This window comes from Phoenix dactylifera, chromosome 11 (genome assembly GCF_051530095.1).
Source record: "Phoenix dactylifera cultivar Ajwa chromosome 11, Ajwa_hap1_PhDact_Kaust_v1.1, whole genome shotgun sequence".
In the NCBI taxonomy this organism is placed as follows: domain Eukaryota; kingdom Viridiplantae; phylum Streptophyta; class Magnoliopsida; order Arecales; family Arecaceae; genus Phoenix; species Phoenix dactylifera.
The window spans coordinates 3,897,665-3,910,367 of record NC_143200.1 but is presented as its reverse complement, the minus strand read 5'-3'; the positions used below and the strand labels follow the sequence as shown (position 1 = coordinate 3,910,367).

Sequence of the window (12,703 nt, the reverse complement as noted above, 5' to 3'; positions counted from 1 at the left end):
GTTCAACAAATTAATGGAAGAGCAATACAAAATTTTTGTAAACTTTATAATGAAACCGATACTCTCTTCATATAATAGTCATTAGAATGGACCAATAGCTGAACATTTTTGCATATCCATTACATATTATATGATCACAACATATGCTTTACAATTTATTTTTGGCCTGAATTGAATTAACCCATGAATTAGCCATTTCTCAGATCTGAACTGATTCATTAATTTGATCACTGGCAAAGTTAAATAATGCTTTAAACACATGTATGATGTAAATTACGAAACAATTAGAATCAACTCAGGTTTTTACAATGCTAATATCTGGATACGATGGATTCTTCCATTATAGTTATTTTCAGTTGCACTGATAATTGCCTAAGTTAACACCAAACAGGATATTTTGGAGATAAAATAATCAGTGGCCATCAAAACAAAAACTAGAAGAAATGGAGTAAGTGACATTATTATTTGATAGTATCAATTCTTATAGATCAAAAACTTAAAACAATTATTTTATTTAAAAGAATGTTGAGTATGAGAACTATACATCCATTGGAGCATGATATTTGTTTTTCCAATAGACACAAGAGAGTATTATTTACAATAATCCCATATCTTCATTTATCAAGGTCCTAGTATCAATACTGCTCGATGTGAAGCAAATATAAAAAGATGGGATTCAATAGGTTTCATCCCTCCTCTTCAGTGCATGCATGTTTCAACTACTAGTTTAGCATAATGCTAGGTTACTAAAAGGTTGCCATTGCCACTGTTTTAAACCTTGGCCAAGCAAGCAGCAGTAGCTTCAAAGTTTTATTTGTCAGTCCTGATGATAATATTGTCAAATATCCAGTGCAATTCAAACTTCAAAGTGGCGTGTCCTCCCATGAGCCAATGATAGAGAAAGAGAACACAAAACAGTCCCCATGGTGATGTCAGTTTTTGTCCCAAAGTGCATCCCTTTGTTTTGTCTCCATCAAGAGGGCTGGGACCCACGAATGATATCTTGAGGCTCTTCTACTGGAACGGAAATCTGGGGAAGGGGCATTGGCCACTCCTCCATTGAAGGTATAGAGTGGACAAAGGGATTCTAACAAGATATAGATTGGTTGATGCTGGTTACAAGATGTGGGGATGATGCTTTGCTACCACATACATAAGCATAAAACTAGTCAGGGGGCAAAAGAAGAAAGGAGGAATGTTTCATTTTTTATTTTGTCTATGATTCTGAAAGAAAGTGATGTATAGCTGAGACCCTGGATCTTCTGCAGTATACTATTTATATCGTAGAGTGCTGTGCAACAATTGATGGCTGCCTTCAGGAGATAACGACCATCAAACATGATAGCCTTAAGTGCTGCATGGCATTTTGCAGTGCAATTCCATGTTCGGGTGGTGGCTTCTTCTATTTGTCACAATCACAGATGTAAGGCTAGCAAGCCCAGCTTTCTATCAGCCACATGCATGTCGACACACTAGGGCATTACATGTGAAGCGCACGTGTGAAGTGCTCGAAGAAATGGAATGCTTGACCAAATAAAGAGCACAAGTAATGCAACATTGGGGTGGCAATTTTATGAGCTCAAATCATGTTAAAGTTTGCATAGATGATATGCAACATTGCATTGCTGCCTTAATTATTTGTCTGAGATGAAAATCTTTGTTCGGCGTAAGGATTCTCTTCTGCGACATTGGGTAGGTAATTGAAGGGTAGATCTTGATGCTACATAACATGACTTGCACTTTCTTTTGCTTCATTAGTCTGTTCTTTTAACTTAGCAAGATTACTTATCAGCAGACATGATATTTGTACAAGTTCCATGGATGGTGCATGCATGTGCTGTCATCCCTATGGAGATTTGAAGCTAAAGGCATCACACAAATAGATGAAGTCACAGGATGATAATTGGATCTAGTATTGTGTAAATGAGGAAGTTTTTGAAACTGAGATAAGTAATAATATTTGTGTGACACCTTTTTTATTTTTCTTGGTAAGCCTTCTTTGAGCACCTTTACTAGCTAAGGACTGGCAAGGATGAATGTGATGGCTTTTCCCTCCTAAGGACTGGTGAGTAAGCACCTGCAATAACCTTGTTTTGTTTCACAAATTTCATAGTCCAATAAGCATACTCTGGAAAAAATATCTAGTCATTGAATCTTTTTGTTTTGGGAAAAAAATCGAAACTTCAACCAAAATATGATTCTTTGAAGTGGAGAAAGGCAGTTACGAAATTTAATACGTTAGAGCTTATTAACCTTATTGCAGTTTCTATCCACCCTAATCCTAAAATTGATCTCTTGTTTCTCCTTCCTTGTTTCTCGTAAGGCTAGAGCTTCAACACTCAAGTAGACCGAGCTAAAGCTCGAAGAATCAAGATTTTGCTAATTAGAGCCGAAGCGAGGGCCAACATCATTCAAAATCGAATCCCCATCCTCTTGCCCAAACGGTAAAAGATAATACCATCTTTTTACCTGCATATTGTATAGCTAGATCCACAAAAATATACTATTTTGTGTACATGGATGGTTGAAAATGCAACTCGTTTATAAAAATGCAAGCATTAATATGCAATTAATTATGTTAAAAAATATTACGTATAAATATACAAAATTTGGAAGATGATATATATAAACTTCTAAATTAAAGTAAAAAATTAGTGAAAATCAACAATGTCTCCACAATGATGATTTGGAAAATCGCAAACGCAACATTCAATCACTATTATGTATATGGCATTGCAAAAAAAAAAAAATGAGCACCAAATAACAAAAATACGATTTCATTGTGCACATTCTCCCCATGTTTCTTTGGTTTTACTTCTAAAATTTTACCTCGTCCCACGAATTTCATGAGTATAATGAATGAGCTCTTGTGACCTACCTTAATAGATACAAATAAACGAATAAGATTTTTTAAAAAGGGACGCAAAATATTGTAACTCAGCGGTCCCTCTCACTGTAGGATATTATTCTAATATCATGTTTATAATTATATAAATTTCTATTTTCTCGGGTTCAGTTTTACGGACGGAGCGCTGGTCGCTCCGGCAAACGGGCCATTTCTTGGGAGTCGCGGGCAATCTCCTTCCACTCGTGTGCCTCCATGATGCGCTCCTTGACACGTGTGACCAAGGATTCCACCATCTGACACGTGTCTTCTCCATCTCCCCCTCCACCTCAAACTCCTCTCTTCCTCTCCCTCCCTCGACCAGATAGATATAGAGATAGATAGATTGATAGCGAGAGAGAGAGGAGGAAAAGAAAACAAAAAAAAACCTCCAATATTTGATGTTCTTCCAGCAAAGATCAAATCTATAATCCTTTTTCGTTCTTTTGGTAAAAAGATCGCAACTTTTTAACGTCGACCTCATCTTTTTTCTTCTTCGATAGGAAGCCACACATTCCTCTGTTTCCTTATAAGAAAAAAGAAGCTCTGGTGCTTCATATATAATTCTAGCCTTTTGGTAGCAAAGAAGACTTCTTTCGTATTCCTCTGCAGATAGGAATCCATCCACTTCTCTTTTCTTCTCTGTAAAGGAGAAAAGGATATTTAGTATTATTTAGCGCAAAAGATCTTTTTGGTATAATAATCTTAGTCTCCTTTGATTCGTATGAGGAGTTTATAGAGCATTTCGGCTAATCGAGTGGTGGTTTGTGCTGTTTGGATTGGATACGGATGGCTGGGAATGAATGGATCAATGGGTATTTGGAGGCGATACTGGACAGCGGGGCGTCGGCGATCACCGACGAGCAGCGGGGGTCGTCGCCGGTGAGCGTGAGGGACACAGGCCACTTCAATCCGACCACGTACTTCGTGGAGGAGGTGGTGACCGGGGTCGATGAGACCGACCTCCACCGGACGTGGATCAAGGTGGTCGCCACCCGGAACAGCCGGGAGCGGAGCTCGCGGCTCGAGAACATGTGCTGGCGAATCTGGCATCTCGCACGCAAGAAGAAGCAGGTCTGGGGCTCCTCCTCCTCCTCCTCTCCTCTGTTTCTTTTTGAAATGCTGCCGTTTTGAAATTTAATGCCTTGCTTTGCCTGAATGCTTTGTTTTTTGATGATGAGATTGAGCAATACTTGGTGCAAGGGAAAGAGGGGAATAAAGGTTTTGTAGTTCAGCCTTGGATCTGAGTTTTTCTGGATCTAGACTGGACAATTTGAAAGTGATGCAATAGTTTAAATCTCTTATGTTTGCATGTGTTTTAATGCAAGTTGAGCAGGCTATAATTCAAGAAGACTTGGAGACTGGTTTGGATTCCAGGTGTCTGTGGATGTAGATGGACCACTGTGAGGGCAAAGCGATCATTTTTATTCCTTTTTTTCCTATGATTTACTATTCAATTTGGTATAGCAATCCTTTTGTTTTCTAATTTACATAAACATCGTTGATATTGATGAGTTTGTGAAGAGTATTATTGATTTTCTCTCCTTTTTCTCTGCATTTGTGTTACTTCTTCTCCTTAATTGATATATGTTGCAAAGAAATTCATAGATTTTTTTCCCACAGAAACTCTTATGTGGAATGGTTTAAATTCTACTTGGTGGATGTGCAGACTTCCTTAATGCAATTAATTTAACCTTTTAGCATAGTAAGTTTTGCATAAATTTTGTTGGTCTCTTTAGCTAGGGAAGGAAAGAAGTGTAAAAGCAAGTAGAGGTGGCATAGATTACCATGTCAGCAATTATTTATATCTTGAAATAAAATTTGGCAGTTTGTTTCTTTATTAGTTCCCATATAGAGACATGCTAGTATGATTTAAGAACACTTAGGAAACTGAAAATCGGAAGACATCCAATATCTATACCTTTAATTTTGTAAATGAAATGTTATAAAGAGCTTTTTAAGCATTTAAAAAAAAGTTGATTTAGGAAAGAACTGAACAAGACATTGGCTGGTTAACTGATAGTGATTGGAAAATTAGAATTAATTTAATAATTGCTGGTGTCAAATGAAGTCATCCATTTTCATATTATATCTTCCTATCTATAAGCCAAGGAATGTAAAGGAATGTTTACAACTTTACAGTCTCTGGCTTTCGGTTATTTTGACTCTTTGCTGCTTAATTAAGGAGTTTAAACATTTTAACTTTTACTAAGATGAACTCATTTTGTGTCTTAACTGATGAGCAGTTGGAATGGGAAGATGTTCAAAGGATGGCAAACCGGAGGTGGGAGCGGGAGCTGGGCCGGAGGGATGCCACCGAGGACATGTCAGAAGATCTTTCTGAAGGAGAAAAGGGAGACACTGTAGGAGAAATGGTGCAGAGTGAGACACCAAAGAAAAAGTTACAGAGAAATATCTCTGACATCCAGGTCTGGTCTGATGATAACAAGGGGAAGAAACAATACATTGTGCTCATCAGGTATGTCTTTCTTGAAAACAACTCTTGTTTTCTGCCCTCCCACAACATGACACAGTACAGAAAGAACCAAAAAAAAAAAATCCTGTTCTGACATATATGATGAAGGGGCCCTAGAAACTGAAAGATGTCTGATGTTGATTCAGTGGCCATTGCTGAGATTTCATGTTGATCTTATGGCTCTGTTCTTCTCAAAGCTCGTATATATGAATCATTTAACTTCTTTATAGATTTAAAGTACAGTTTTGAATTGTACCATCAGTATATGTTTCTTACACTCATATTGCATCCTACTAGCCAATAAAATATGAATCATGCAAGATGAGACTTAAAAAAAGAAGGGCATTGAATTGAATTCGTTGTGATTCATCAATTGAATTGAGATGAGGATGTTTCTAGTCTCCTTAGTGAATCAAATTGGCCCTTGTCCAATCTTTTGCTTAAAAAAGAAAAAAGGATTTGTGGTCACCCTCCTTGTTGCACTTAAAAGAAGCAGTGCATTCTTGTAATTTCTGGATCTCGAAGTTTGCATGCACAGCGATCCAATCCGATGGATGCATTCCATTGTTTGAAGCCATGACCACTTATATAGTCAACCGAGTTTTTCGTTTCAGATATTGTTGCAAGTATTAATGCGAACTGAACGATGATAGAGATCAAAATTCACTTTTATTTTGGTAGAAATGTGATAAGACAACCATCAAATAATGAGATATCTTCTAGATGGAATTTTTTTATTTCAAGGCATGTATGTTTAAAACAGTGATGCCGTTCTTGAATATGTATGCAGCCATTGATTCATAGTGACACTTTAGTATTCTCAATGCTTATCTAACAGGAATAAGTCTTGACAACCAAAAATTAACTTAGTGCAACAGGTTCTCTTAACTCAAATAACTCACCAAGTTCTTACGACTTCTAAGATGAACAACAAAGTTAAAGTTTGTTACAACTCTACTTTCACCTGAAAACTCATCAGAAGAATGATATCATTTTATTTTAAGGAATGGTGATGTCTGAGTGGAAAATCTTTTTGGTTAATGCTATTTGTGAGTGAATTTTGTAATAAGTAAAAGTAACCATTGAAGTGGCATATTGTGTTTCTTAACATGCCAGACTCGAAGCATGCAGCAAATAGCCATTTCCATTATGATTACTATATATTGTCATAAGTTTTAGATTTTGAAATGCGGGTAGTTTTATAATTGTATTTGGCTTAAGTTAATTTCTAGCTACCTAAAGCAGCCATTAATTTGGTGGATGATGTCCATATTCTAATTACACAATCTCTGATAACCGATTAGTAATCTTTCCACACTAATCACTTGAAGCTTAGTGGAATCGGCTCCTATAACATGCTTTTTTCAGTGCACAGAACATTGTCATTAAACTTAATAACGTGGGAACTTTTTACTACCTTACTTGCACTTCTGTTTTCCAGCTTGCATGGCCTGGTCCGTGGGGAAAACATGGAACTTGGCCGAGATTCAGATACAGGTGGTCAGGTGAGTTTCTGTTTATTTCACCTAAATTTGATGCAATGACTCCATGAGGGGGTTGATATGATATGGATTTCTTGCATGGAGTTGCAGGTAAAATATGTAGTGGAACTTGCTCGGGCACTTTCTATGATGCCAGGGGTGTACAGGGTAGATCTCTTTACTCGTCAGATAACATCCCCTGATGTGGATTGGAGCTATGGAGAACCAACAGAGATGTTAAGCTCAGGGCAATATGATGCAGATGGGAATGATGTTGGTGAGAGTGCTGGAGCTTATATCATACGAATACCTTGCGGTCCAAGGGATAAATATCTGCGGAAAGAGTTGCTCTGGCCTCATCTCCAAGAGTTCGTAGATGGAGCTCTAGCTCACATCCTCAATATGTCAAGGGTGTTGGGTGAACAGATTGGTGGAGGGCAGCCTGCATGGCCTTACGTGATTCATGGACACTATGCTGATGCAGGAGATGTTGCTGTCCTTCTTTCAGGTGCATTGAACGTACCGATGGTTCTCACAGGCCACTCGCTCGGGAGGAACAAATTGGAGCAGCTTCTTAAACAAGGACGCCAATCTAAGGAAGATATCAATGCGACATACAAGATAATGCGGCGTATAGAAGCTGAGGAATTGTCTTTAGATGCTGCAGAACTTGTCATCACGAGCACGAGACAAGAAATCGATGAACAGTGGGGTTTGTATGATGGTTTCGATGTCAAGCTTGAGAGGGTATTAAGAGCCCGAGCTAGACGGGGGGTCAACTGCCATGGCCGCTATATGCCAAGGATGGTGGTAAGTGTGCATTGTTCAGTGCTCTTGAATTTTTCAGTGTCATGGGAAGCAAAACCACATTTGACATGCTAAGAGTTAACAACCAGATTCATCGCTCGATTCAAAGTAGTAGTCAAGTCAGTGGCAAATGGAAGATGCTTGGGGTCATTGCCCAAATCTATATAGCTTACATGCAGGCCTTTTTCATTTTTCCAACAATTAAGTTCAAAGAGTACCATTAAACACTTGATACTAATTTTTCATAAAAGGTTACGAATAAGATAAACTTCGCGCCTGCTATGACATGTAAGAGTTCGTCTTTTATGTATGAGATGAACCATTGGAACTGAAAAAGTAGATATCAAAGTGGATTCAGATAATCTGATCAAAGTATACATAATATAATAGATACTTGTGTCGCTGCCTATGCACATAAACAAGGAGTGAGTTCAGTGATTTATGTAAATTATGCGACTAATAAACCGAAAGTTGCAGGTTATTCCTCCTGGTATGGATTTCAGTAGTGTTGTAGTTCAGGAAGACACAACTGATGCTGAAGGAGATTTAAAAGAACTTATTGGTTCAGAGGGAACTTCACCTAGAGCAGTCCCACCTATATGGTCTGAGGTAAAATTACTTTCTTATGATATCCAACCAGCTTAACCTTCCAATATATCTGGTGGTTCCTCTAACTTCAAGGAGCTTTTCTCATAGGTGATGCGTTTCCTCACAAATCCTCACAAGCCAATGATCCTGGCTCTATCAAGACCAGATCCAAAAAAGAATATCACTACCCTTGTGAAAGCCTTTGGAGAATGCCGTCCATTGAGAGAGCTTGCAAATCTTGTGAGAAGTCGTTCTCGACCATTGCTGTTAACATCTTATTATTTGCTTCATATATTATAGTTTTATTGTTGACTATGTTAGTATTTTACGTGTCATGTTAGTCTGACTGAATTATATGGATGTGCCACTAAATATAGAGAATTTTTTTTCAAGATACAGATCATGTCTGATGATCTTTGTTCATGAATTTAAGTTTTATTATCAGCTGAACCATATTGTTGTTTCAGTTAATGATAATTCGACTTATATTAGCTGATGCTCTCAGTGTCTATGTATGCCTCTCATTATTAAATTAGTATGTATATATGGAAATTTACATAAAATTAATTATCTACAACTGATTGGATCCAAACCTTTAGCTTTTTTATAACATTATTTATTTCTAATTAAGCATTTCTCTAACAAATATGATACTTATGGAAAACTATTGTCTGCATCCAGACATTGATAATGGGAAACAGGGATGACATAGATGAGATGTCTGGTGGCAATGCTAGTGTCCTCACAACAGTTTTGAAGCTGATTGATAAGTATGATCTGTATGGACTTGTTGCTTTCCCCAAGCATCATAAGCAGTCAGATGTTCCAGAGATATACAGGCTTGCAGCAAAAACAAAAGTTTGTAAAATTATCGTAAACTTTGTTAAATTGGATCTCTATTAGTTGATAACATCACTCAGCTAACTAGAATTTTTTCACTGGCAGGGAGTCTTCATAAATCCTGCTCTGGTTGAGCCTTTTGGACTGACTCTAATTGAGGTTAGTTTGGTTATATGATGAACCTTTATGGATCCACCTATTCCAAAGGATGAAGCCCTAATTAACTTATGTGAAAAATTTGTAGGCAGCTGCACATGGGCTTCCAATGGTGGCAACCAAAAATGGAGGTCCTGTCGATATTAATCGGGTAAAGTTTGCAGCCAATCATTTTGACATGTAAAACTTTTATCAGTATAAGATTATTAACATTGAGATCTACAATGCGTGATCGACTTCCTATCATAAACATAAACTTATCATAGTTTTTATGATTTAGGCACTGAACAATGGCTTGCTCGTAGACCCGCATGACCAGAAAGCCATAGCTGATGCATTACTAAAGCTAGTTGCAGACAAGAACCTGTGGCATGAATGCAGGAAAAATGGGTGGCGGAATATTCATCTCTTTTCATGGCCCGAGCACTGCAGGACATACCTTACAAGAGTAGCTGCATGTAGGATGAGGCATCCACAATGGCAGACAGACACTCCAACGGATGATATGGTTGTCGAGGAATCACTTGGAGACTCCCTCAAGGATGTACAAGAGTCATCTCTCAGGCTATCTGTAGATGGAGAGAAAAGCTCCCTTAATGGCTCCTTGGAGCACAACCAGGCTGAGTTAGAGAAAGTGGCTGAAGGAAAGGGTGACACTGAGTTACAAGATCAAGTGAAGAAAATTATGAGCAAGATCAAGAAACAGGTGCCTGAACCACAGGCTACTGGCGGCGCTAAGAAACAAACCGAGGCTTCAGGACAGACAATTAACAAGTATCCTCTACTTCGAAGGCGTCGGAGACTATTCATGATAGCTCTTGACTCCTATGATAACAAAGGAGCTCCTGATAAGAAGATGTTGCAGGTGATACAAGAGGTCTTCAGGGCTATTCGATCAGATTCTCAGATGTCGAGGATCTCAGGATTTGCTCTCTCAACCGCTATGCCCATTTCTGAGACATTAGAGTTATTGAAGTCAGGGAAGATCCCTGCTACTGATTTTGATGCTCTGATCTGTAGCAGTGGAAGTGAGGTCTACTACCCAGGTACTTCTCAATGCATAGATGCGAATGGCAAGTTATGCGCAGATCCGGACTATGCCACCCACATCGAGTACCGTTGGGGTTATGATGGTGTAAAGACAACTTTAGCAAAACTAATGGCTTCTCAGGATGGTCGAGGTGATAGCAAACCTCAGAATTCTTCAAGCAATATAGAGGAAGATGTGAAGTCAAGCAATCCTCACTGTGTCTCTTTCTTCATAAAGGATTCAACCAAGGTAGCATGAAGTTCTTATCCTAAAAGTTCATTAACTCCTCCAATATATGTTTGTTATGTGCTAGAATTGGTGCCTGATATTTTCAAGCGAATGGAATATCTTCAGGCAAAGCCAGTCAATGATCTACGTCGGAAGCTCAGGATGCGAGGACTGCGATGCCATCTCATGTATTGCAGGAACTTGACAAGGTTGCAAGTTATTCCTCTCCTGGCATCTCGGTCTCAAGCCCTCAGGTATGGTTCTAATGATAACTGCTGCACTTTTGTGGTAGATATTAATGTATCGTGGTGTTCAGTGATTGTTAAGCTTGTTGGTTTACGAGTGGTGCTGCAAATCCCTATAGACACCTTTTTTACTTCATTTTTTGTTTAAACTTGACTTGGGTAATCTTTCATGCTTTACTTGGTTGTACCATTTGAATTGCCTAACCTAGAAGGTAGGTTCTACCTGTGAACCCAGTGCTGATGTTAGGTTGAAAGCTGGTCATGAAAATTTCTCAAGATTTAAAGTTTGTTGGTTTTAAATGTAACTTCTTGTTTACTATCAAATTTACATTCTTAGAGCTTAATGCCATTTTCAATTCAGAAGCACTAGCTTGTCTATTAGTAATGCTTCTCTATCAAGAAATTTTCAGTACTTGTTTCAGACAATTAAGATGTTTTCATTTATCAATTTAAGGTACCTATTTGTCCGCTGGGGTTTGGACGTTGTGAACATGTATGTGATTGTTGGAGAGAGAGGTGATACCGATCACGAGGAGCTCATATCGGGATCTCACAAGACAGTTATGATGAAGGGGGTTGTGGAGAAAGGTTCAGAAGAGCTACTCAGAACAGCAGAGAGCTACCAGAAGGAAGACATTGTTCCCGGTGAGAGTCCCCTTATTGTCTATACCAACAATGGAATTTATTCAGAGGAGATCATGAAGGCACTGAAAGAAGCATCAAAGGCTGCTTCGGGGTTGTAATTGATCGGTGTATATATATATACTTTGCCATGATTGAGAACAGATACTCCTTATGTAGTGAGTATTCTTGTTATGCATATCTGTAAGAACTTGATCAGATCTCATAAACACAATGAGATGCGGTATTTTGCGGTATTGACTTTTATAAAATTAGATCTTTATCGTATTTGCGATCATTAGTTTTCAAAAAGCATTTACGAACTATATAAATTTGTCCCTTCTATATATTCATTGATGAAAGCTCATAAGCATCCTGTTAGTGTTAACCAATGAAAAGAGTTCTAACCAAACTATGCGATTAGCCATCTAGGTTTCATGTCATGCACTTTCCTTGGCTAAATGCAAGTAACCAATCTATAACAGGCTTCTCAACTTCTGGCCATGATTCATAACCAGGATCCCATTTGATGGAATATGAATGATGAAGATTTGGAAGGACAGATGGGAGTGAGTTAGCTACCTCTAAGTGATCTGTTTCATGTTATTTTTCAATGAAGAATTGAGTTTTAAAAAGCATAAGAAGGAAGATCAGCTAGCTGAGTTTTTAGAATTTAGTTGAGATTTTGCATTTTATTCAACCTAATTCTGAACCTGATAGAACTAAATGGAGATGGTCCTTCTCTGGAGTTTTCGTGCTCGACTCATTTTATAAATTTCTGAACTTCTATGGTAAGTCGGAAGCTAATATTTCTTCTATTTGGAAAATCCAGATCCCTGAGAAAGTCATTAGTCTTCATCTGGTTAGCTGCCAATCTTACTAAGCGATCTTGTCTGGCTCCATCAAGATGCATGCTCTCCTTTAAACATGAAGAGTTTGCTCATCATCCTTCTAAACATACCCTTTACCAGCCAAATTTTGTACTTCTTTTCCTCAGTATTCCCTCCTCCGCTTTGTTCATTTCATGTTCTTACCGAAAGAATGGTGCCTTCGCATCATTTCAAGCTCCCATAGCTAACCAAGCTGCAATAATGAAGACATCTGGGAGATCCTAAATAAAACAAGGCATCTCATGGTGGCTTCTCCACTTTGATTTAATAATAATTATTTAAAATTTAAAGAATATTATTTTATTTCATGTACATTGGTATTATCATTGTTATGTGGTTTAGCAGTAGATAGAGAATATCATGTCACTAGATTTTTTTTTTCCCCAAAATTTTCATCTTCATCATGACATGGCTTAATGTTTTGCTTGTTACCTGAAGATTATTGATGGAGAATGGT

At 38.0% G+C, this 12,703-nt stretch overlaps 1 protein-coding gene across 1 annotated transcript; it reads left to right on the top strand.

Annotated features, from left to right (window-relative positions):
* Positions 1-3,020: 3,020 nt before the first annotated feature.
* On the top strand, positions 3,021-11,644 carry LOC103710588 (putative sucrose-phosphate synthase 2). Its single transcript, XM_008796375.6, has 12 exons — positions 3,021-3,958; positions 5,131-5,363; positions 6,802-6,865; positions 6,953-7,651; positions 8,126-8,257; positions 8,345-8,476; positions 8,918-9,094; positions 9,182-9,235; positions 9,321-9,383; positions 9,513-10,511; positions 10,617-10,744; positions 11,190-11,644. The coding sequence occupies exons 1-12, from the start codon at positions 3,674-3,676 to the stop codon at positions 11,476-11,478; spliced, it is 3,255 nt and encodes a 1,084-aa protein (XP_008794597.4). The 5' UTR covers positions 3,021-3,673; the 3' UTR covers positions 11,479-11,644.
* The last annotated feature ends 1,059 nt before the right edge of the window (positions 11,645-12,703 follow it).